The sequence below is a fragment of the Corvus brachyrhynchos genome, unplaced genomic scaffold (genome assembly GCF_000691975.1).
Source record: "Corvus brachyrhynchos isolate BGI_N302 unplaced genomic scaffold, ASM69197v1 scaffold114, whole genome shotgun sequence".
NCBI lineage: Eukaryota > Metazoa > Chordata > Aves > Passeriformes > Corvidae > Corvus > Corvus brachyrhynchos.
Window position 1 is genome coordinate 3,209,257 of NW_008238337.1, and position 21,004 is coordinate 3,230,260.

At 44.5% G+C, this 21,004-nt stretch overlaps 2 protein-coding genes across 2 annotated transcripts in view; one reads left to right on the top strand and one right to left on the bottom strand.

Moving 5' to 3' along the window:
* The first annotated feature begins 1,441 nt into the window (after positions 1–1,441).
* Positions 1,442–9,378, top strand: TMEM120B (transmembrane protein 120B). The gene is made up of 12 exons (XM_017734709.1): positions 1,442–1,531; positions 2,036–2,193; positions 3,104–3,220; positions 3,972–4,031; positions 4,583–4,678; positions 5,724–5,813; positions 6,286–6,351; positions 7,289–7,350; positions 7,598–7,690; positions 8,071–8,135; positions 8,290–8,358; positions 8,573–9,378. The coding sequence occupies exons 1-12, from the start codon at positions 1,442–1,444 to the stop codon at positions 8,684–8,686; spliced, it is 1,080 nt and encodes a 359-aa protein (XP_017590198.1). The 3' UTR covers positions 8,687–9,378.
* An 884-nt stretch (positions 9,379–10,262) lies between these two features.
* Positions 10,263–21,004, bottom strand: part of RHOF (ras homolog family member F, filopodia associated) — a gene marked incomplete at its 5' end in the record, with an annotated part of 22,403 nt that continues 11,661 nt past the window's right edge. The window contains 4 exons of the mRNA XM_017734710.1: positions 10,263–11,683; positions 13,781–13,915; positions 14,649–14,758; positions 20,810–20,897. Coding sequence (XP_017590199.1) covers positions 11,519–11,683; positions 13,781–13,915; positions 14,649–14,758; positions 20,810–20,897 — 498 coding nt within the window. The remainder of the gene's footprint in view (positions 11,684–13,780; positions 13,916–14,648; positions 14,759–20,809; positions 20,898–21,004) is intronic.

The following is a 21,004-nucleotide window of genomic DNA, read 5'->3' on the forward strand; positions in this document are numbered from 1 at the left end:
GGGCTCTCCCTCGCTCCGCCCGGGGCGGCCAAGCGTGCTCGGTGCCTTCGCTGCGGCCGCGGGGTGCCCGCACGGAGCGCGGCGGTGCGAGGATGGGCATCCTTGCCCCGCTACCCCAGGCACGTGCTGCGAGCGCATGGGACAGCCCAGACCGAACCATGACCGTGCCCCAGGTCCCTCTGAGGATGCACCGAGATGTGGTGCCGCGGTTCCCACTGCTGGAACAAGGATGGAGAAAGGAGACGCGGCGTGGCTGTGCACCCATGGCGTGGTGCAAAGAGCAGTGCAGGCAGTGCCTGTCCCGCCAGCATCTCCTGGCGGAGTTTGATTTCCCGTGGTGGGATAGGAGGGGTCCAAGTGCTGTTTTTCCATCTTGCAAAAGTGCATTGAGGGACAGAAAGGCCTCGGAGTGGGGGCCAAGAGCTGTTCTACAAGATGCTTTTACCTCCAGAAACCTTCCCTTCCCTCCCTGTCGTCAGTGCTGCACCTATACACGTGCTGTAAATCTTAAAGCCGGTTTTAAAGTACGACCGGCTGTTTTGACTCTGGAGGCTGTTTTAGCCTCTTTTAAGCTGTTGAACAGACCGTGCATGCAAAAAAAAAAAAAGTGTGATTTCTAGATGTAGCTTGTTTCTTAATTAAAACTCAGTTCAGGTTGTACTCTTGTTAGCAGAAGCAAGAGTTGGGTGTTGCGGGAGACCAGCTGGTGTGGCTTTGTTTGTCACTTGTTTGCTGTGTGCTGTGTTCTCGAGGAGCACACAGCCTGAGTCTGACCTAAACCACAGCAAATGTCAGTGACTTGTCCTTGCCTCAGTTTCCCCAAGGAAAGTAGAAACACTTTTTGGTGGGGTGGCAGCTGCTGGTGGTCGATGTGTCATTGACCAGGGGTTAGTGCTGTAGAGGTGTGCTCAGCACAACCAAAGTGATCCTGAAACGGTAAGAGCTGCAGTGCCTGTACATGGTTAGTTTGGTTATTAAGGTCTTTAAATCAGATACTGGAGCTTGTTTTGGATGGTTCCTGTAAATAAAGAACGGCTACTAGGTGGGTCGTAACAAGGAGAGCAAAGATTTGGTTTGTGTGGTTTCACCACCAAGTTTATGCTCTGGGAAAAACAGTGGGAATTTCCTGTGGTTGTTGGTGTGCTTGTGGGTGAAGCAGCCACGTAACCCACACTGTCTCTTGGCACTAACTCTGCAAACTCTGTTTTCCATCTTATAGATCTTAGAATTGACCCAGAGGTCATTGCTTGGTGCTTGGGGAGCCCTTCCTGAGACCTCCCTCATGGGGAAGGGGGTGAAATCCTTGCAAAGGGTGGAAAAGCAGAGCCCAGGTATCCCCGAGTGGAGGGAGGGGTGAGAGCAGAGGCTCCTCTCGATGGGTTTGCAGTTGGTGAGCGGGTGCTTGTTATGGCTGGGCACTAACTGGGGACTTCAGGGACCCATGAGCTGTGATAAAGCAGTTCCTCCCAAGGAGCATCTGAGGCCACAGGTGGGGACATCAGTTCAGGTCTTTAAACAGGAATATGGGGCAGTAAGTTGGTTGAATATCCATGGGGTTGGGATGGCAGTGGTGGCCAGGAGGTGCTTAAACCCCCAGCTGTGGATTTGTGTCTGGTTTTGTGTCTTTCCCCTTCCCCCCCCCACTCTGTTAGGTCCTCATCTTTTTTCTTCCAGATTTAATCTGGCTGTGAAATTGGAGTGCCTGTTCTGTGATGTCGCCACCATTTGATGGGCATGGATCAGAATCAAATGGAGGATTAGGGGATTCAAGGATTAGGGTCTTCATTGCAGGGTAGGATGGGAGTGAGGAGCTCCTGAGTGGGAAAGCTCATTAGAAAGAGGAAATTAGATGACTGTAGAGGATGCTTTTCCTCTTGCAGGAATTTCATCAGTGGCCATTTAAGCCCTGTTGTATCTGTACTGGTTTGGTATCTCCCCCTCCTTGCTTGTTAAAGGGGTGCCTATTGTATCCCAAAGAAACAGGATTTTCCTTGTTTCCCTCGGAGGTGAGGACCAAATGCCATTAATAACCTAGAAGGGCTCTTCCTACCAATTGTCTCCTCTTCTCCTGCAGGAAACACACAAAGTTTACAGGCAGAAACTGGAAGAAGTCACCAGCTTGCAGACAGCCTGCAGCAGCTCCATACATCGGCAGAAGAAGACACTGAGGGATCTGAAGCACAGCCTGCAACGGTAACAGGAGACCTGGAGGGTGGAGGAGGCAGGGATGGAATATTTCTCCTTCCCAAAGGGCTGAAATGCTTGGACTTTTAGCACTTTTAATAGACAATCTGTGTTGCAGTGCTAAAGTTGTTCTATATTGTAGCCAGGTAGAATGTTCATAACTGCGTGAGAGATGAAGTCCTGTAAATAAAGAAGTTTAAAGGAGCTGGTGTGGATTTCATCCTTGCAGTGCATGCTGTACATTGCAGGACTGTGCAGCTTTTGGCTGTGCCAGGTGAGCAATGCTTTGCTCTATAAACTGCACTGGAAGAACAACATCAGTCCTTGAACCTGAAGGTGTAACTTGCTCCTGGGTGGATTTACAGGAGGGAACTGTCTCTGGCTGCTTGGCTGATCCCCAGGAGCCACGGGCTGAGTTCCTTGTGTGCAGGCCAGAGTACAGCACCTCTGACACCACGGGCTGCTGGCTCTGCTGCTCACTGCTCTCTGGTTAACGTTAATTACTAAAACCACAGTTTGTCAGTAAATCATCAGCTCTGTGTCCTGTTACGTCCTGAAATGTTTCGTACCTGACGAGCTGCAGTCTCTGCAAGGGCAGTGCCTGAAACCACGCACAAAGTTCCCAAGGTGGAAGGAGTTCCTTCAGAAAAGCACAGTATTCCCACACGATCTTGTCACTGAGATCATGAAAAGAGAAGCTGATTTATAAACCAGCTGGTTGAAGTAACCTACAGCAGCATAAACCTGGCAGCAAAATAAAGTCGTGATAAGCCAAATGGTGCTGCAGAAATACAGGAGCAAAGCACATCACCTCACACAGCCAGTTTTTTAGCAGCGTGGATTTTATGACATTATTTTCCTTCAAATGAAAAGGAGGTGAAAACATGAACAGGAATATCTTGTTTCTGTGTTCTTGCAGGTGCAAGCCCAGAGCGAGTCCTGAGGAGTTTGCTCTCATTCAGGAGATCAGCAGCCAGATCAAGGAGAGGCAGAATGCCTTCTTTGACATGGAAGCCTACCTGCCCAAGAGGAATGGGTACGTGCTCCGCTGGGGAGGCTCACTCACTCCAGAAATTTTGGATTTTTAAATGGTCACAGCGCTTTGTTCCCAAAGGAAATGGTGCATGTTGAAGAAAGACCTGTAAAATTGGATTAGTCATAAATCTCTTGCTGAGCTGCTATGTCAGTTGTACACAGAATTCATTAGCTGTGAGTGGATGTAAATGTGTGTGGGCAGTGCAGGTTTTCTGTTAAAATGACAGTAACCCACACTGGCAAGGGATTGTGCAGTTCACTGTTCCACACTGATGTTTTCCTGGGCTAATTTTTTTGAGGGCTGAATCAGCAGAAGACTTTTCTCTTTTTAAAAAATGGTATTTTTAACCATCTTTAAATTTACACTTTTCTTCAAGTGGGGCTGCTAGGGCAGAATTCTGTCGGTTGCCAAGGGCTGTGTGATGCTGCAACCCCTTGGAAGTTTCTATCAGAAAGTTTACTTCCAAATCCTCCCTGTGATGTTTGGACAATGCACACTACATATATTGCCCTTAGACTGTAATGCAAAAAAGGCACCAGGAAAATAAACTTTTTCAATAACTTGAAATGCTGACCAATATTTCCATGTTTAAAGCCTCTTCTGTGGTCTTTCCCTCCAGTTTGTCTTAATTAAAAACCTCCAGTGAGCGTGGCTTTGGCAGAGCCACTTTCTCATCACCTCGATCTGCATCATCCTGTGGTGTTCAAATGAAACAACTTACTTGGGTCTGCTCTTGGCTTTTGTCTTCCAGCTTGTACTTAAATCTGGTGCTGGGAAACGTGAATGTCACTCTCCTGAGCAACCAAGCAAAGTGAGTGTGTGTTCCCACACGTGTGAATTTGGGTTTCTCTCGGGCCAGTTGTGGGTGTGGACTGAAGCCTAGAGAGGGGAACGGGTTTCTCTTAGACCTGATAAGTGAAATGTTGAGGTTTGGAAATAGGACATGGGGATAAGCTAACATCTTATCTAGCTCCAGTTGATTCCATCCATCACTTGCTTTTAAGCCCAGCTCAGCCTGTGGCCTTAATTGTAAAAGTGTCTGGAGTTTTTTTGTGATGAAAAAGGGCACAGTGACTTCTAGGCATATGGTGCTCCAGAAAATGGAGATGTAGATATACATGTATTTTTAAAATCTTTTCATGCCAACCCAGAAACCAGCTCTGATGGACAAGCCATTGTGTTGCAGCTGAGACAGACCCTCCCTGCAGGCAGAACACTGCCTTTCACCACTGTCCACTGCTTTTCTAAGTGTTTCAGCAAAACCTCTGTCTCTGGGCTTGGCATTTGTATCTGGTTTGGAAGAGGTGAAGCCACATTCCAATCAAATATCTGTGTCCATAAACAGAACCTGTTTCCTTCCAGGTTTGCCTACAAGGACGAGTATGAGAAGTTCAAACTTTATCTGACAATAATCTTGTTACTCGGGGCTGTTGCCTGCAGGTTTTTCCTCCACTACAGGTAAGCTGCATTTTTATTTCTTATCAAGTATTTTGCATAAAATTGTGCTGGGTTTGAATTATCTTATGTCTTGTTAAGGACAGTGAGACAGCTCAGGTGCTATTTAGGCTTTGAGCAATTGGGCAGCAGGACACCTGCACCTCTTCAACTCTGGCAGGAGCTGTATTTTAGCTAATTGTTTTTCCTTTATAAAAGAGTCTTTTGTAACTGAGAAAGTCCAACATCATGTTTCCTGATGATGCTAAAAATTGATGATGTTGTTATTCTGGCATCATGCTGTCCTTGGGAATGAACAGTTGGTTTTGCTTGTGGGTTGTCCCAGGCAGAGACCAACACTGTGCTGCAGCTCTGGGGTTGCAAAAACAACAGAAGAGAATTTGCGTGAAATAATCAGACTTGAAACATTATCTCTAGGTTGTGATAAAGTGTCTGAGCACCAACAGGCTTCCACTATTCAGTTTTGCTTAAAAACCAGGAAGGTGTTGGAACCAAGTACTTCCGCTACAGTCTCTGTGTGTCTGGGTGCATGCAAGATTGTACCAGGAATGATGCTGCCCTGTACAGAGGCTGCCCCAAGTCCCCTTGGCTTCTGGAGTTTGCAAATGGCAAAATAAAGTTTTGGTGTTTTGGGTTTTTTGCCCCAGAGCATAATGCTCTTCCATTCTTCTAGTTGATAGGATTTATATAGATCTCATGGAATCTCCTCATTGAATTAGCCTGGAAAGGCCTCACTAAATTGGATCATCTGCTGCTTCCATGGTGTTTTCTCTCCTTGAGCAGCACTTAAAGCCATCCCTGCATACCTGCTTATCAGCTCAGGATCTGCAGTGTTGGGTCATGGGAAGGGGTGGGGGGGAGGAAGGGCCCTGGAGCCTGGCAGTGCTGCATGTGGGTTAGAGATGTTCAGGATGGGGCTTTGTGTCCATAGCCTCACTGGGGCAGCTTTTCATTTACCCTGGAGGAGGAAGGAAAAATAGGGATTTTTAAAATACATGTTTATAATTAACAAGATGGTTTTTTATTCTGTGTTTTTTCTGTTTAACAGGGTGACAGATGAAGTGTTTAACTTTCTGTTGGTGTGGTATTACTGCACGCTGACGATACGGGAAAGCATTCTCATTAGCAATGGCTCAAGGTACAGTGCCACCTGCAAAAACCATGGAAAGCATGAAATGTCCTTAAAAGAAAACCAGGCAACAAAAAGGGATTCAGCTTGGCACTGAAACACAGCAAATCTGAGATGCTGATGCTTCTCTGCAGAGTCTCTTGTCTCTCTCCTCCTCCCATGTCACTTCCAAAGGCAAATGTGGCCACCTGAGGTTTGGAGAGAGAGAAGTTGCAGTTCTTAGGAGGCCCTAAGGTCTTGGTCCAAGGTGTTGGCTGTTTTTGGTAGCTGTGGGTTAGTTGTAGATGTGGTCTGGGGTGTAAGCGTGCTGCCTTCTGTTAGAGGTCACACATTTTTGGTTGGAAATGCCACAGCATCCCTTGTGCTTGAGTTGGGACATCTGTTTTGTTCCCAGTTTCTGGATCACTTTTTGTCTGTGAGGCTGGACATCAATGCTGAAATCCATGTTTCTTGTCTAACTGTCATGTTTTCTTCTGCTCAGGATCAAAGGCTGGTGGGTGTCTCATCACTACGTTTCCACGTTCCTGTCTGGAGTGATGTTAACGTGGTGAGTCTGCTCTTGCCTGCTCGAGGTGCTTCAAGCCTCTTTCATGGTGTTTATATCATCTGAGCATTTAAATCCAGTGTGACCACGGAGCTGTGGCCACAGGACACATGGCAGAGTGTCAGCCTTAATAGTTGTTTGATGTTACAGATGTTTTCAATGATAAATACAATGCTGCAAGTTTATATTTACACTGCTGGTTTAAAATGAAAAAGAAAGAAAGAAACACAAACCCTTTGGCTGTAGTTGGGCTGGTGATAGCAAAATCTCTGCAAGTCTCCCCGTTTCTGTCTCTGTAACTAAGGAAACAAGCAGCACTTTGCTATAGAGGAGGGACACCACAAAATGAATGTTTGGTGCCTTTATTGAGCCTTGATTACAGAATTTAAAGCAAAAAATGCAAGCTGCCCCCTTGCAGTGGGTGGTGGTGTTGGTCAGACAACCCACGATGCACCCCACGTACAGCCCCCGTGCAACGTGTCTCAACTTGGGCATGAACTGATTAATTATTAAAAATTGTTTTAAAACAACAAAAGCTTCTGCTCCTGAGTCTGTAAGGGGCTGACATAGTGGCTGGGGCAGAAGGTCCCTTGCCCTCCATCTATCCTGAACTGCCCTTGGGATAAGCAGCACAACCACCCCCTGCTCCAGGGCTTGGATTCTCCATGCAGATGATGCTGAATGGCTTTGCTGCCTGGAGAAAACTGTGATAATGGAGAAGAGGGGACAGCATTCATCCATGTTAGAGAGGGGAAACCTAATCAGTGAGAGCATTTCCTGTGTGGCTGTAGCACCTTTCTGGGCTCCCAGTGGGTGGAATGGGCTGGGCACCAGCTGCTAGTTTGTTTGCTAATGGGATCAGGCCTGGTGGTGAAGGGGAAGGGCACTGCATTGGATGCTTTTAGCAAGCTAATAGGCCTCCCCTGTGTTTTGCTTCCAGGCCAGATGGACTCATGTATCAGATGTTTCGCAGTCAATTTTTAGCATTTTCAATATTTCAGAGTGAGTATATCTTACTTTGGTAATTCAGGGGATAAATTCATTTTGTGTCATACATGCTTAGAAGAAAACATGTTTTGGTAAATACTGGAATATTAAACTGTAGGAATATAAAGATAGTGTACAAATATGCAACCCACAAATATAAGCAATAATTAAATGCTGTTGGATTAAACATTATTAAAGTAGTTTGATACTTACCATACTTCTGAATAACCAATGTAGTGATGTTTTCTCTCTCTTTCTCCAGGCTGTGTTCAGTTCTTACAGTATTATTACCAAAGGGGCTGCCTCTATAGACTCCGGGCTTTGGGGGAGAGAAACCACTTGGACCTTACAGTAGGTGAGGTTTCCTGCTATACTTTCTTTGCACTGCTTTTGTAGAGGTTTTAGATGCAGTGATAGGGAGGGAGAGGGCTGTGTGCCTCCCCATAGCAGAGCTGCCTGTGTCCCAAGGCACAAGGGGCAGTGAGGCTTTTATCCCCCTCCTCAGGTCCTGTGGGTCAGGAGCAGAGGAATCTGATCTTTGTCAGCATTTGAGGAGACTAAGATGAAGGTTTTGGTCATCCCCATCTTCATCCTACTCCAGCTACTGCAATTTCAAGTATATATTTTCACTTGACAGGAATAGCCCTAATGGGGTGGTTTGGGTGAGGAAGAGCTGCAGGTCCAGTCCTGCTCATCCATGCTCACACTCTTGTCTCTTCTGTCAACCTTTTCCAGAAGGATTTCAGTCCTGGATGTGGCGGGGGCTGACGTTTCTCCTTCCCTTCTTGTTCTTTGGACATGTAAGTTGGGTGATCCCATCCTCACTCTGCAGTGCAGTGTCTGCTGCTGCACCACACAAAGGTGCTTTGGATCACATGCACCCATGGCAAATGTTTCCAAGGTTTCATTCTTTTTGCTCATAATTAAATTGCCTTTTTCTTTTCCCCTTTGCAGTTCTGGCAGCTATATAATGCAATCACGCTTTTCAGATTGTCAAGGCACAAGGAATGCAAAGAATGGCAGGTGGGTGTTGGCTCTGCTCAGAGGAAGCACAGAGCAGGGGAGAGGGGGTGCTTGACCACATCCTGAAAGATATTTGGGCATCTAACTCCATTTAAATATCTCAGGATAATGCGGCACAGAGCCTGTTCTATGTCTGGTAGAGTCCAGCAGTGCTGAATATAATCCATGTTGCAATATTACAAGGTAATAAATGCTGCTTCCTTTCCCCTCTCTGGGTTTTGTGTTGGCTTTCACATTCCTGATGCTCTTCCTCGGGACCTTCCTCACTACTCTCAAGGTGGTACACACTAAACTCCAGAAGAACAAAGACAAAGTGAAGAAGCTGTGACTCCCCCTGCTCCCAGTGTGCATCCATCCCTCTGCCCCCCAGCAGGGCTGGGTTTGGGACAGATCCTGCTCAAGCCCAGCCACAGGTGATGGACAGGCTCAGAAGGACTTGCCTGTCCCTGTGTTTGGTGAAGGACTCTGGCAGCACAGACTCAGTATTAATGCAAGCATGGCTCTCCAGTCACACTCCTGCTATTTATGTATATTTAATATAAAATGTATTTGCTTCTGGGGTTTTTTTCTGTATATACAACAGCATGCACCTGCCTGGCAAAGCACCAGCGTTGGGGAAAATGTGGGATCTACTGTAATTCCAGTTCTGGAATGGTACCTGACACTTTCCAGTTTTATTATTTAAATTCTGGGTATTGAATTTGCAGAGGTTTATGAACACTCTGGGTGAATCAATAATACAGAGCAAATGCTGTTTTTCAAGGCATTTGTTTAAGGCATATTTTCAGTGGCAATACTAACCTGTGTGTACTGTGAAAAGAAAATGCTCATCTTTGTACCATACTGCTGCTATATACACTGCAAAAAGCTATTTAAAGAAGAGAAATTCCTCCTTTGAAAAAAAAATCATGCAAGCAAAAGCAGTTTTTAAATGGCAGGGAAGTCTGCTAGCCCTTTTCCAGGGAGACCAGGTCATCTGTCCAGGCCTGAAAGGACCTAAAATAAACCATTCAATATGCAGCTGCCTCAGCCCCTTTTTCGTAACAAACACACAGCCCTTGGGTTGGTTTTTGAGGCATGGTTCTGGAAAGGGAAGGATAGGCTCAGCTCAAATATTAAATACTCGCACCAATACTGAAGAGAATGTAAACACTGGGTTGGGGGGATGGCAGGGGACAAACACTGACTGCCACCCTGCTAAAGTCCTTGTGCTGCTCGAATTTACACTTACTCATTGGAACACCCTTTTTTGAGTGCTGTAACTTCTGTACCTTCTCAGGCAGCTGCAGCACTGAGCTGCCTGAGGCTGTGTCTTTCCCAACACTGAGGGCTCCCTTTGAGCCAGCACAGAGCCCAGATTGGGCACATCCTCTGGCCGTGTGAGTTGAAAACAGTGCCCTCCTCCCCAGAGTGTGCTCATGAGGGGACAGATAGTGCACCACAGGCTTGAGATGGATTCACCAGTTCTGTGGCTGCAAACTAGCAAAATTCAAAGTTACCTTTGCCACGTCACTGTCCTGTGGACATGAACACTAAACTGCAATTTACCTATTTTCAACAGTTTTCAAACCAGTTGGGCTGTATTTTGCTATCTTTTGCACACACTGTGAGGTTTTTTTGGTTTTTTTTACTCCTTGAACTCTATGAGATGTAAATTCTTTTCTGTTGAGAGCAATGCAGGAACCTGGTTCTGCAGGGGTGAGTTACATGAGTTCTGCAGCCTGAGAAACTCAGATTAAAAAAGCCAGAGAGATTTCCACTGTGGAGCTGATGATAAATGAGTCACTTCCTGAATGTTGGTGTTTCAGTTTCGTACTGCGTGAGGTGAGGGGTGATTGTATTTCTTTTACTGACAAGTGAAGAAAGGGCTGCACAATTCTTCAAGTTTTTTCCATAGTCAAGGATGTGCACAAACTTCCAATTAATTTAATTTTCCATTTTAGGCTCATAGGTATTCACAAACCTTAATTAAATCAAAACAAGTTAGGAGAAAAATGAAAAGGAAAAAGATTTTTCAAGGATCAAGATCTGTTTACCCTGCATGTAAAACAATAATGATGGCTTGCTCCAAAACAGCTTTTCACCAGCTGGTCATGTACAATTTGCCTTACACAGAAAGCTTTCAGCAACATCTGTACTGCAGGAACCTCATTTCCCCTCGCAGGTTTGGTTTATAATGATTACAGAGTAGGAATTGCTCCTGCAATCCAAGATCTCAGTGAGGGGATGTGCAAAAGAACCAGGAGATACGAGGCACGTGTACCAGGTTGTACAGTGGGAGCATCCCTGATCTTAGATAGACAACTGACACCTTCATCACAAAAGGGAACATTTTAATTTATAGCAGTAGAGATGATTTCATGAGTGAATGAATGAGTATTTCCTCCAGCGTGCACCACGATTTGCATTTGTCTGGTATTAAATAAGCTGTAAATGTTTATCATAAGACTGGCTTTTAACATTATATGTAGTAGCTGCTTGGAGTACTTCTAAATTTGAGTGCTGTAAATTAACTATTTTCCACGATACTCTATTTTTTAACTGGAGTAACTCACGTATTTCCATTGATAAATGCCACTTTGCATTCCAGCATCAAGCCTTGAAGAACTCTGAGGTGCAGCTCTGCAGAGCTGGTCCACGGGGGTAGTGGATGTTCCATCTGCAGGGCAGCTTGAGGCCAACTCATGCCATTGCCACCAAGTTAATTAACTTGAAAATGCTAAGACAAAACTTTTTCTGCCTTTTCAAAGGTGCCTGATAATCTGCTTTAACATCACTTCTAAAAGATGTGGATTTTCTGCTGGGAAAAGGCAGTAAATTTTAGCTCTAATGTGCCACAATTATTTTGCAGAGGAAAAAAGCCCCCAGTGCTAAGTTATATAGGAGCAGTTGCTGTTCATTGCAGTTTAAATAGTGAGTTGTTTGCACTTAGAAGCAAAAGCCAGATGGGTGAAGGCACACAGGATCGGTTAACTGTGATAAGCAGCTTTGAAAACTCTGTGAGAACAGTGTAACAAAAGTGCAAAAATACTAAAAATAATTAAAATTTTAAAATAAAAATTTTCCTAGGGATACAAACATGTAAAAAAAAAAAAGAAAAAGGTTTTTAAAGTTAAACTCTTTATAAAATCTGAATCACTTGGCTCTCGTGCAGTCCAGATCATAACACTGAGCACACTTTCCGTTTCCTGTGGCACTTGGCTTTCTTCATGGCACTCAGTGCAATGGTTGTGGCTTCTTTAAAAACATTTTCTATGTTCTCACGACATTTTGCTGAGCATTCCAGGTAAATTTCTGCATTAATCTCCTTGCAAGCTGCCTCACCCTGGAGAGAGCAAAAAGGTAAGAAAAGATGTAAGTTTGGTGGATGAGAGAAGGAAGGTGAGTTGGGGAAGAAAGGGAATTATTTTGTACATCTTTGCAGTCATGAAGAAAGAAGCTGCCTCTGAGTGCAGTGCTAGAGTGTGAGTGACATTGGTAATAAACTGAAGCACTGTAAATAAATTTGGGGTTTTTCCACTATGTTGAACCAAAGCCTGGCCTAAGAGTTCAGAGCATTAGAGACTCCTGAGGTGCAGAGTCCTGATAGCACAAAAATATTCTCAGTATTGAATTTCTTTAAACTAAATCCTGAGGTAGGTACTTAAGTGAGGATGTCTACATGGTGGTATTTTTTTCAGGCCTGACCTTAACTATTCTGTGATGTCACCTTCAGTAATAAATGTCACATGCAAGAACAGAATCTGCAGTGATGCCTTGCCTCGTTTTGCTGGTGTGCATGCAGGAACCTTGACTTTTGCTTTGAAGCATCACAAGGGCTCAGCCAAAATCCTCATCAAAACAAACGGGTGCATGCACTTCTCAGCCATGCAATGGGAATAGACTTGAATCTAAAATATTTCCATGCAATGCTGGTTGCGTGAAATCACTACAGACAAAGCACAGTGATTTCTTACTTGTGATCCTTTTATTGTCCCTGCAGAGCCAGCCCCCAGGTTTGAATCCTTGTGAGCCTTTTACTGTGAATTCCAGGTCTGCAACCCATGGCTCACAAACTCTGCATTTATTCATTATAACCTCTGGGAGTAGGATCACTTGAGCACTTGGGCTTTTATAGGGGGGAGTGGTTCTTCATATTTAAGCAGTTTGTCTCCTTCCAGTTGTTTGCAAGCTGCAGTGGCAGATACTGTTCAGATCCTCTGTGCCTGGCATGGGAAGCATCACGTCCTGTGGCTCAAGGTGCCATCAGCTGTAAAAGACTGAGGTAGAGCACATTTCAGGGGGGAAAACCAAGTGGGAGGGCTCACATAGGAGACAAAGTTTGTATATCATGTGGGCCCTTGAGTTTAAACTGCATGAGGCCTCAGCCAACTGGCCAGAAGTGTCTGTTGCTTGCCCTGAACCTCTCTCATGTGAGGACGATGAAGGGATTTATTCATGCAAACAAGGGACAATCTGCAACTGTTCATAGTGACAGGCTGGGACCTCATCTTGTGTGCAAGGGAGCCAAACTAAAAGGCCCAGCATGGTTTTGTGGTGATGCAGTTGCAGTTTATTTTCCTGCTGTTTAGAAGAAGTGGTGATTCACTCAAGGTCGTAGTGCACTTGACCCTGTTCCCCGGACGTGTGTCTCAGTTTGAAAGCTGCCGTTCTTGCTCTGAGGTGAGAGGAGAAGGATGGCTTTGTAGTTTAAAGAAAAAGAAAAGAAAAAGTGGAGGACCAGAGCAGAAAGTTCTTGTGTGACATGGGACAAGCTGTTCCATCACTGTTTCTCTTGTACCAAGGACAGCTATGCCAGTGACATAACACTACTTCTCACTGCTTCATAATATTTAAAGATATTGATAATATGTAGTTTTCTTAAGATTACTTTAGAGACTTCAAAGAACACTCTCTCATGTCAGAGAAACCTTGCAGATGTTCTTGCTATTGGCTTTGAAAGGATTTATTTTTAAGTAGGATTTGCAGAACACATTTATTCCAGAACGGTCAGTGTATTTAATCCTGGAATGTGTTTCCTAACATCTCCAGTCTTTGTAACAGCGCTGATCAAAGCACCAGTGATGGCTGCAATGTAGGCTAACAATAATTATGAAGGAAGTCCAGCAAACTTGTTAAGGCTTACAAACTTGTAACAGTAATAACCCAGCTGTGAAAGGAAAGAAGAACAAGATGTAATGAGCATAGAAGGCATAGATAGTTGTGTCCTTTCAAACTGCTCATATTTCTCTTTACTCTGGCATTAAAAATGGGTGGTGATTTGGCCACTTCCAAAAAGAACTTACAGAAATCTCTGTTAGTGCTGACCTCTGTTAGTGATCACCTAATTTTGGAGCGTCTGTGATTGTACTCATGAGGACAATGCCATCATGTGCTTTATCTCCTGCCAAGAGGCCACCACTTTAGATACACTGAAGTTTACCTGGTTGTAGGTGATGGGTTCCTGCTTGGAAGCTCTGAGCTTGCGCAGCTGCTCCTTGTCCTTCCGAAGGTCTGTCTTGCAGCCGATCAGCACAAGCGGGACACCCCGGCAGAAGTGATTCACTTCAGGATACCACTGGGGGTAGAAAAACAAAACTTTTACATCTGGCTTTTATTTTGTTGTTTCCTGAAATCAAAACAATACAGCCAAACAGCATTTAATGTAAGAAGCAATTTCAGTTTTAGAGTTGTTAGTCTGGTGGGGGGGGGGCCCAACATGCACTATTTACATCACAGAAATGTTTAAAAGTCCTACCCAAAGTCAGCTGCTTTATAAAAACATAGTGGCATCTGTCTCTATGCCAAAATGTTTATTTACCATCTGTTCAAATTCTGAGGAGCTCCTCTAAAGTCATATTTAAAAACAGAATTTGGACTAAGTCTTGCTTTGTTTTCCTGGTGCTACGTCCAAGCACGCTTTGGAGCATTACAGAAATCCCAGCACAGAGAAGTGGTTGCTCTCATCTCTCCCCTGCAGTTAAATATGGATGTGATGGAAGTAGTCTTGACTCTAAGATGTGCAATGTTGGTCATGTGGCATCACTACTGATAAAGCAGTGATTTCACTGCTGGTGTTTGATCTTTTTAGTGAGAGTCAACCCCAGTTCTGAGCACTTAGGAGCCGTGAGAGGTGAGCCCCAGGTCTAAGGTCTGTGATCTGCAGCTCAGCACACGATGAGTGATCTGGGCACCTACACGCCCAGGGTACAGGACACTAAAAGCACCAGCATTTTTCATCTGATATCTTGTCATATATCAGGTATGTGTAATTCATTTAGAAGGCTGGAGTAATTAGGAAAGCCTCTTACCTTGGCTGCTACATTATCATAGCTGATGGGGTTCATGACATCGTAACAAATTAACACGACATTGGTGTTCTGGTAAGAAAGTGGCCGTAGCCGATCGTAGTCCTCCTGCCCTGAAACACACAGGATGGTTTGGATGAAGAAATCTCTGTCCTGAACAAGCAGAGTGATGGGGATATGTACAGGCACATACTTGAGATCAAGAACAATGGTGCTGTAATTGCACAGACTGCAAATTTTTCATACTTGTAAAATTCCTGCCTTTGAGTCCAGGAGATTCCTCCTCACTGACAAAACTGATGGTTTAGAATACAGAACACATCCTTGGCAGGTTTTAATAAAAAGCCTGCTTTGTCCACTTGCTAAGGACTTAGGAGCAGTTCTAAACACTGACTGCCAAGTTACCACTCAAAAGTAAAGTCATCAAGAGAAATCTGAAAATTATTATTAATTTTGACAGTGGCAGTCCCCAAAAACATTTGCACATGTGATGCTGTGAGGAGAAGAAACAATGTATTTGCTAGACAGGAATGCTGAAGCAGAAACCTTAGTGGCAAACTTGCTTTTCCCAGCCTGGTGAGCTGAGAGGAAGCAGCGATTACATACAGGATTGTACAAGCCGTGCTGCAGCACAAGCCAGGCTTAACTGGCCTTTGAAGCAGGACTCCACAGCAGATCTAAGGGAATTCTGCTGAATTCTGGAAAAGCAGGGGATTTGTCATACTTCTGATTAGGGATATTCTGACAAGAGGAAGCTGATTTGCTTCAGACCTGTACTCTTCCCCTTACAGTAATCACCATGCCAGGGTCTGAGGGTGTCTTGCTTTGAGAGATTAAGTTCAAGAAAGCAGTAGTTCCCAGATACAGTTGGCAGCTCAGGAAAAAAACCCAATCTTCTTCATTTAATAAGGAAGAAAACATGATTCAAGCAGTCTGTAGAATTTGTCACCTGAATGCTGGAATCAGGTATACGTCTGTGATGTACTGAATTTCCATGAGGAGAACCGGGAATGCTGCTTCTTCCCAATATCACCACAATCCACACACAGAGCAGAAACTGCCTTACAGGGAAGTTCCACATCTCAAATCTTCACGTTGATATTTCAAATGAAGGAATGCAGAAAATTTCAGTGTGCCCCAACCCTACAGCAATGATTCCTGCCCTGGCACCTGCCTCAGTCCAAAGTCATGTACTCATCACTTGCCAACATTTTTGTCTCCAGTCTGAAAAACTGCAGATACCACAAGGCCAATAATACTGCAATATTTTTCTCCCTTCCTTAATTTAAATGATTGGTTGAGATACAGGTTATTCCAAGGTAATCCCTGCTGGACAAGCCATTACTAAGTTTGCCTGAGATGTTTGTACAATGGGAATCTTGGGTTTGGACCACTTGGTATTTGAGCTTCTGCAAAAGCCATGTGCTCTGTGGGGAGGTGCAGAACAAAGAGGGATTGATCCCTCAGGGTTTAATCCAGAAATAATAGACAGTTGACAAAATTATGCATGTTGTATAAACATTCAGAGCAAAGACTGTACTGCTTATCCCTTCTTATTCTCCCAATCCGTCTACTTGTTTGCAACTGATTTACCATTTTGTTGCTGAGATAATCCCCTAAATGCATTAAACACATCAGGTGCCAAACTTTTTTTTCCTTCCTAACTTCCTCTAGTGCTGTAAAGTATTCCTTGTTCAAGTTCAGGCCTCCGAGTTTCTATCAACCTAGCTTGTAAAATTAAAAGGTCCTCCAAGTTGTTGTTGGCAATTTTTGAGGCAGACAGGACTGTCCCGTTGGGAGAAACATGTTTATTTGCTTGGAATCAGAACACACCTCTAAATTCACACTCTCCTGGATGGGATAACAGAAAAAGTGTCTTTAATATGTTGTGTTGCAAGTCAAAAACTATAGATATGCCCTGGTCAACTGCTCCTTCATCTTCAAATCCAGCTTTGCACTTAAGGGTTTTTAAGCAAACAATAAATGCATGAGAAAATTCTGCTGTATAAAACATGGCTCCGTGTGCATTTGGAATGTGGGATACAGAGCACAGAACAGGGTGGGGTGCAGAGAGCAGAGAGGGAAGGTGAAGTGGCAATTGCTTAACCTGTGTTACAGTTGCGTGCTTGCAGCACTCATGGGGAAGGAGAAGGAAACTGCTCTTTAGGAGCTCAGATGCAGCTCCTCAGCTGCTGAGGATGTAACAGGACCCAGATCAAGCTGTGTCTAAACATAGACATCCCCCTCTCTGAAAACAATCCCTTTCACCCCCTGGCCTCAAGTGCTGCTGGTGAAATGTAAGAAAGAGCCTGGGAGAATTTTTTTCTCTGTAAAGCCGCTCAGTCTGTGGTCAGAGCTAACTTGGCACAGATTTAGGTCTTTTACTAAAAGAGTTTTGAAAAGGAGGAACAGGGGTGAACCTAAGCAGTAACTGAATGTATATGCAAAGCCCCTGTGCGTGCTTCCTCAAACACAGGTAGCTGTTTTCTTTCCCCAATTAACAAACAACATGCTGTGGAAGAGCTGGTTAAGTATCTGCCTACGTGTGAGCACATCTGTGACCCCTCCGTCTCCCTCGATTCATTGTACCATCAGAGACTTTGGGTTTTTCTAAACAAAAAACTCCACCCAACTGAATTCACCTAAAATTTGCTAATTCTCTGCCAAGCTCCCAGTCCTGCATGCCTCTGGGAGATGCTGTGTAACCACATCACTGCAGTCGGGCCCTGGGGTGGGGAGGGAGCTCTGGTGATGGTTGAGGGTGAACAGGAGAAGTGAAACCACAGGTCTCAGTCCCATGTGCATGTTCACCTCTGTCTGCTCTTCCTCACCCCTTTGCCCATTCATCACCAAAGAAGTGCCAGCCTGTGAGTTGCTTGCCAGCTATGTTTTTTCACTATTCAGTTTAAAACAGATGGGGAAACAGACATTCTTGGCAGGAAGAAAACTGGTGGAAGTGGACACTTGGGGCAGGAGGGGCACACTTCAATTAAAAAGTTGGGTTTTTTATCTTACTCAGGCCTGACTTCCCTCTCAAACTCATGAGAAATTATTCTTTCATTCACTGGCTTTTAAAATTTCTCTGAAGACCTCAGGCTGCCGTGCTTCTGTCATCAGAGACCTGAAAAACCTCACTGGAGGCCTTGCATGTGCCTCTTGTCAGGCAGAGCAAGTACCCACAATGATGAGACATTACTTCCTCCCCAGCCCAGCACTGCTCTCAGTTCTGAGAAACTCCTGCACCAGGAACTGAGCCTTGTGTCTGAACTGCACCTAAAGCATCGACACTGCTCCCTTGGCATGGAAAAATTACAGATTTCATTTACTTCCCAGTGCCTTTGCCTCTGCCAAGCACAGCTTCAAATGGGAACTTTTAATTGAAAAAGAAGCTGCAAAGGCTGTTTGCAGACCAGACAAGTGATGTTACAAAGCCTTTACATTGTGTATGTGTACCCCCAACTTCCTGCGACAGCAAGAAGTGTTTGATGAGGAAGACACAGTAGCATAGTATAGAAGTCTCACCAAAAGTTCTTTTTCTGTTACATTTTAGACTAATCCATTAAGTTCATTTGTTACTGAAATTCTTGTCAAGAGAAGAATACCTTTTATATATTGAAACGTCTGATACTTAAGCGTTTTGTTTGTGTCCTCCTTCCTCAGTAAGTAGGACAAGCTCAAAGGTTCAAGCTGCACAGGATCTGACAATACAAAGAGTCCTTCCAACTTTAAACAGCCCACGGAGCTGAACCTGTCCTTTACCTTCCCATGATGCTGAAGTACACCCAGATCTCTTTAGTGTTTCTCCAAGCAAGATCCTAAAAACACACAACTCTTGGTCCTAACCTAACCCTTAAGGAACTCAACATCAGTTCTGTGTTATTAAAAACAGGATGGGACTAAAATGTGTGCTCAAATGAGTCCTCCCTCTAGCAAAACTTCCAGTTACAGAAAGAGGATGAAAAGCTACTTGAATTAGAGTTTGACACAGATATGTAACATAAAACTATGCAAGCAGCTTTGAAACAGAACCAAAACCCAATCAAATGTCTTAACCCAGGTGACAATCTCCCTGCTTGCTTTCTTGCCGTGTTTTATGAAAAGCGAAAGAAATTTAACAGGAAGGGAGGAGACAAGTGTCAACAGCCTCAAGAAACTTGTAGCCTTGTGGCCATGATGCTGTTTTGGGAGGTGAAAAACCTTGGGTTTCAATGTTTCCAGACGACAAATGGAAAGCAATTGCTTTTTCACGGCAACAGTGGCAGCTCCACTATCCAAAGTGTCTCACAAGACACAAAATACACCCCACTGTTCTTCAGTGGAGCAGTGTTTTAGTCCAAATCAGTTTTTAGAGCTGTGAACTCAATGTGGAAGGTACACACTGCCTGCTAGTTACATGCATGAACAGGGAAATTACAGGATGTGGGGTAATGGTTTTGAACTATCAGAGGATAAATTTGCACTAGATATAAAGGAGAAATTTTTCACAATGAGGCATAGGTTGCCCAGAGAAGCTGTGGCTGCTCCATCCACGAAAACACTCAAGGTCAGGTTGGGCAGGGACCTGAGCAACCTGATCTAGTTAAAGATGTCATTGTTCACTGCAGGGGGGCTGGACTAGACGACCTTTAAATGTCCCTTCCCACCCAAACTGTCCTTATTCTGTGATAAGCCACCAGCACTGGGCTCAGCGAGCGGTCCCTGGGCTGCTGGTGGCTGCAGGTCTTGTGCAGAGCTGACCTCTGGGACACAAGGAGCTGTGCACGCCTGCCAGGCTTGGGAGAGCTCAGTGCTGCAATGCTGGACCTGCTCAGCCTACTGCCATCTCTGGATGCAGCCCGTGCTTCTCAGAGACTGGAAGAGACTCCAAAGGCAAATGCTGGAATGTGCAGCACGGGGATTTTAAATGAGAACTAGGAACTGTGTGACAGGCAAAAATTCCACACTGACAGCAAACAAACATAAAAATGACGAGTGCGGTGGCAGGTTCTTGGTGCCAACACACTGTATTAAGGAAATCCCTCTTTGGTTACTCACATGAGATTCCAGCCCTTCTCTTTTCCTCTAAGACTTAGACCCAAACCCCTTGCCATTCAGTAGAAGGTATGTTATCCCAACTAACTGGACTTAGAACAGTAACACTGACACAAGAAGACACATTGGCAAATTGGGTGCTCAGGGTATTACTACACTGTAACAAAAATTAACAATAAAATTCACTTCTAGATTAAAAGCCTTTAAAATTATGTTTTCAGCTATCACGTGCAGTATACAAGAAGGTAAATGCGTTTTACTACTATTAATGACTGGACTGCATTCGGTTCTTATTTGTCTTGGTGTAAATTTGGAAGGACTCCACAGGCTTGAACTGAAACAGATGATTTACACTGAGCTGAAACCGAGCACGTGTCAATTTTAGGATTCATTTAGGAACACAGCTGGATAACAGAGTCTGGGAACTTGGAGTGAAGCTGAACACAAAGCATTTCACAAGTTCCTCAAATGAACCTGAACAAACTATCAGCATTTTCAAATAACTTTTACTGCTATGGCCTTTTGATTTTGAACACAAACCAGCCTTTTTCTCCTTCCCTATTCAATCACACATGGCAGCAGATTAAAATATTTTCCTGGTTGATTGTATTATGCTTTGCATCTGGGAACTGGATTTTAATACTTTCAGATATGTTTGCTATTTGATGTTTCTGAATTAACTGGGTTGTTAAGATAATGAATGAGTCGATGACCAGAACTGCCACTAGACAATCGACTCTTTTTTTTTTCTGGAAGGCACATTGATATGCAACAGGTAATGGTGGTTGGTTTGTTTGTACTTTAGTCTATAGCAGTCTTAGCTGCAATGCTACGGTAAAACTGTGCTGGTAAAGAAGCAATTTGAAAATCTGTTCATCTTTACAGGCTTCAAATATCGGCCTGGCTTAAGTTGACATAGGAAAATCTGCTGGAACAGAAATAGGTGCGCATTGACCGGAGAAGCATTTTACAGTAATAAACGCAATTTCTGCTTATTTGCCTTAAGTTACGAAAGGCCGGGGCCGGGTTTGGGCTCAGTCCCAGGCCAATGCCCCTGAGTGGTGTCATCGCCGTGGCCGCACAGGAGCTGCCCCCCGCAGTCCGGCTGGGACTGGGAAAGTGGAACCCCTTACCTGCTGTGTCGTACAGGTTCAGGGTGACCTCCTTCTTCCCCACCGTCACACTCGTTGTGTACTTCTCAAAAACAGAGGGCGCGTATTGCTGCAAAGGGAGGAGAACGATCTCGATGATCTCAGAGGCCTTTTCCAACCTTAATGGACTCTGTGGTTGTGCGAAGCGGTTCTGGCGGGGCCCAAGCTCTGGGGCCG

Coding starts and splice junctions, on each gene's coding strand:
- TMEM120B (XM_017734709.1), top strand. CDS start 1,442: ATGAGCTGTGATAAAGCAGTTCCTCCCAAGGAGCATCTGAGGCCACAG. Junction 4,679..5,723: donor AGGTTTTTCCTCCACTACAG/GTAAGCTGCATT, acceptor TCTGTTTAACAG/GGTGACAGATGAAGTGTTTA. Junction 8,359..8,572: donor AGGAATGCAAAGAATGGCAG/GTGGGTGTTGGC, acceptor TTCCCCTCTCTG/GGTTTTGTGTTGGCTTTCAC.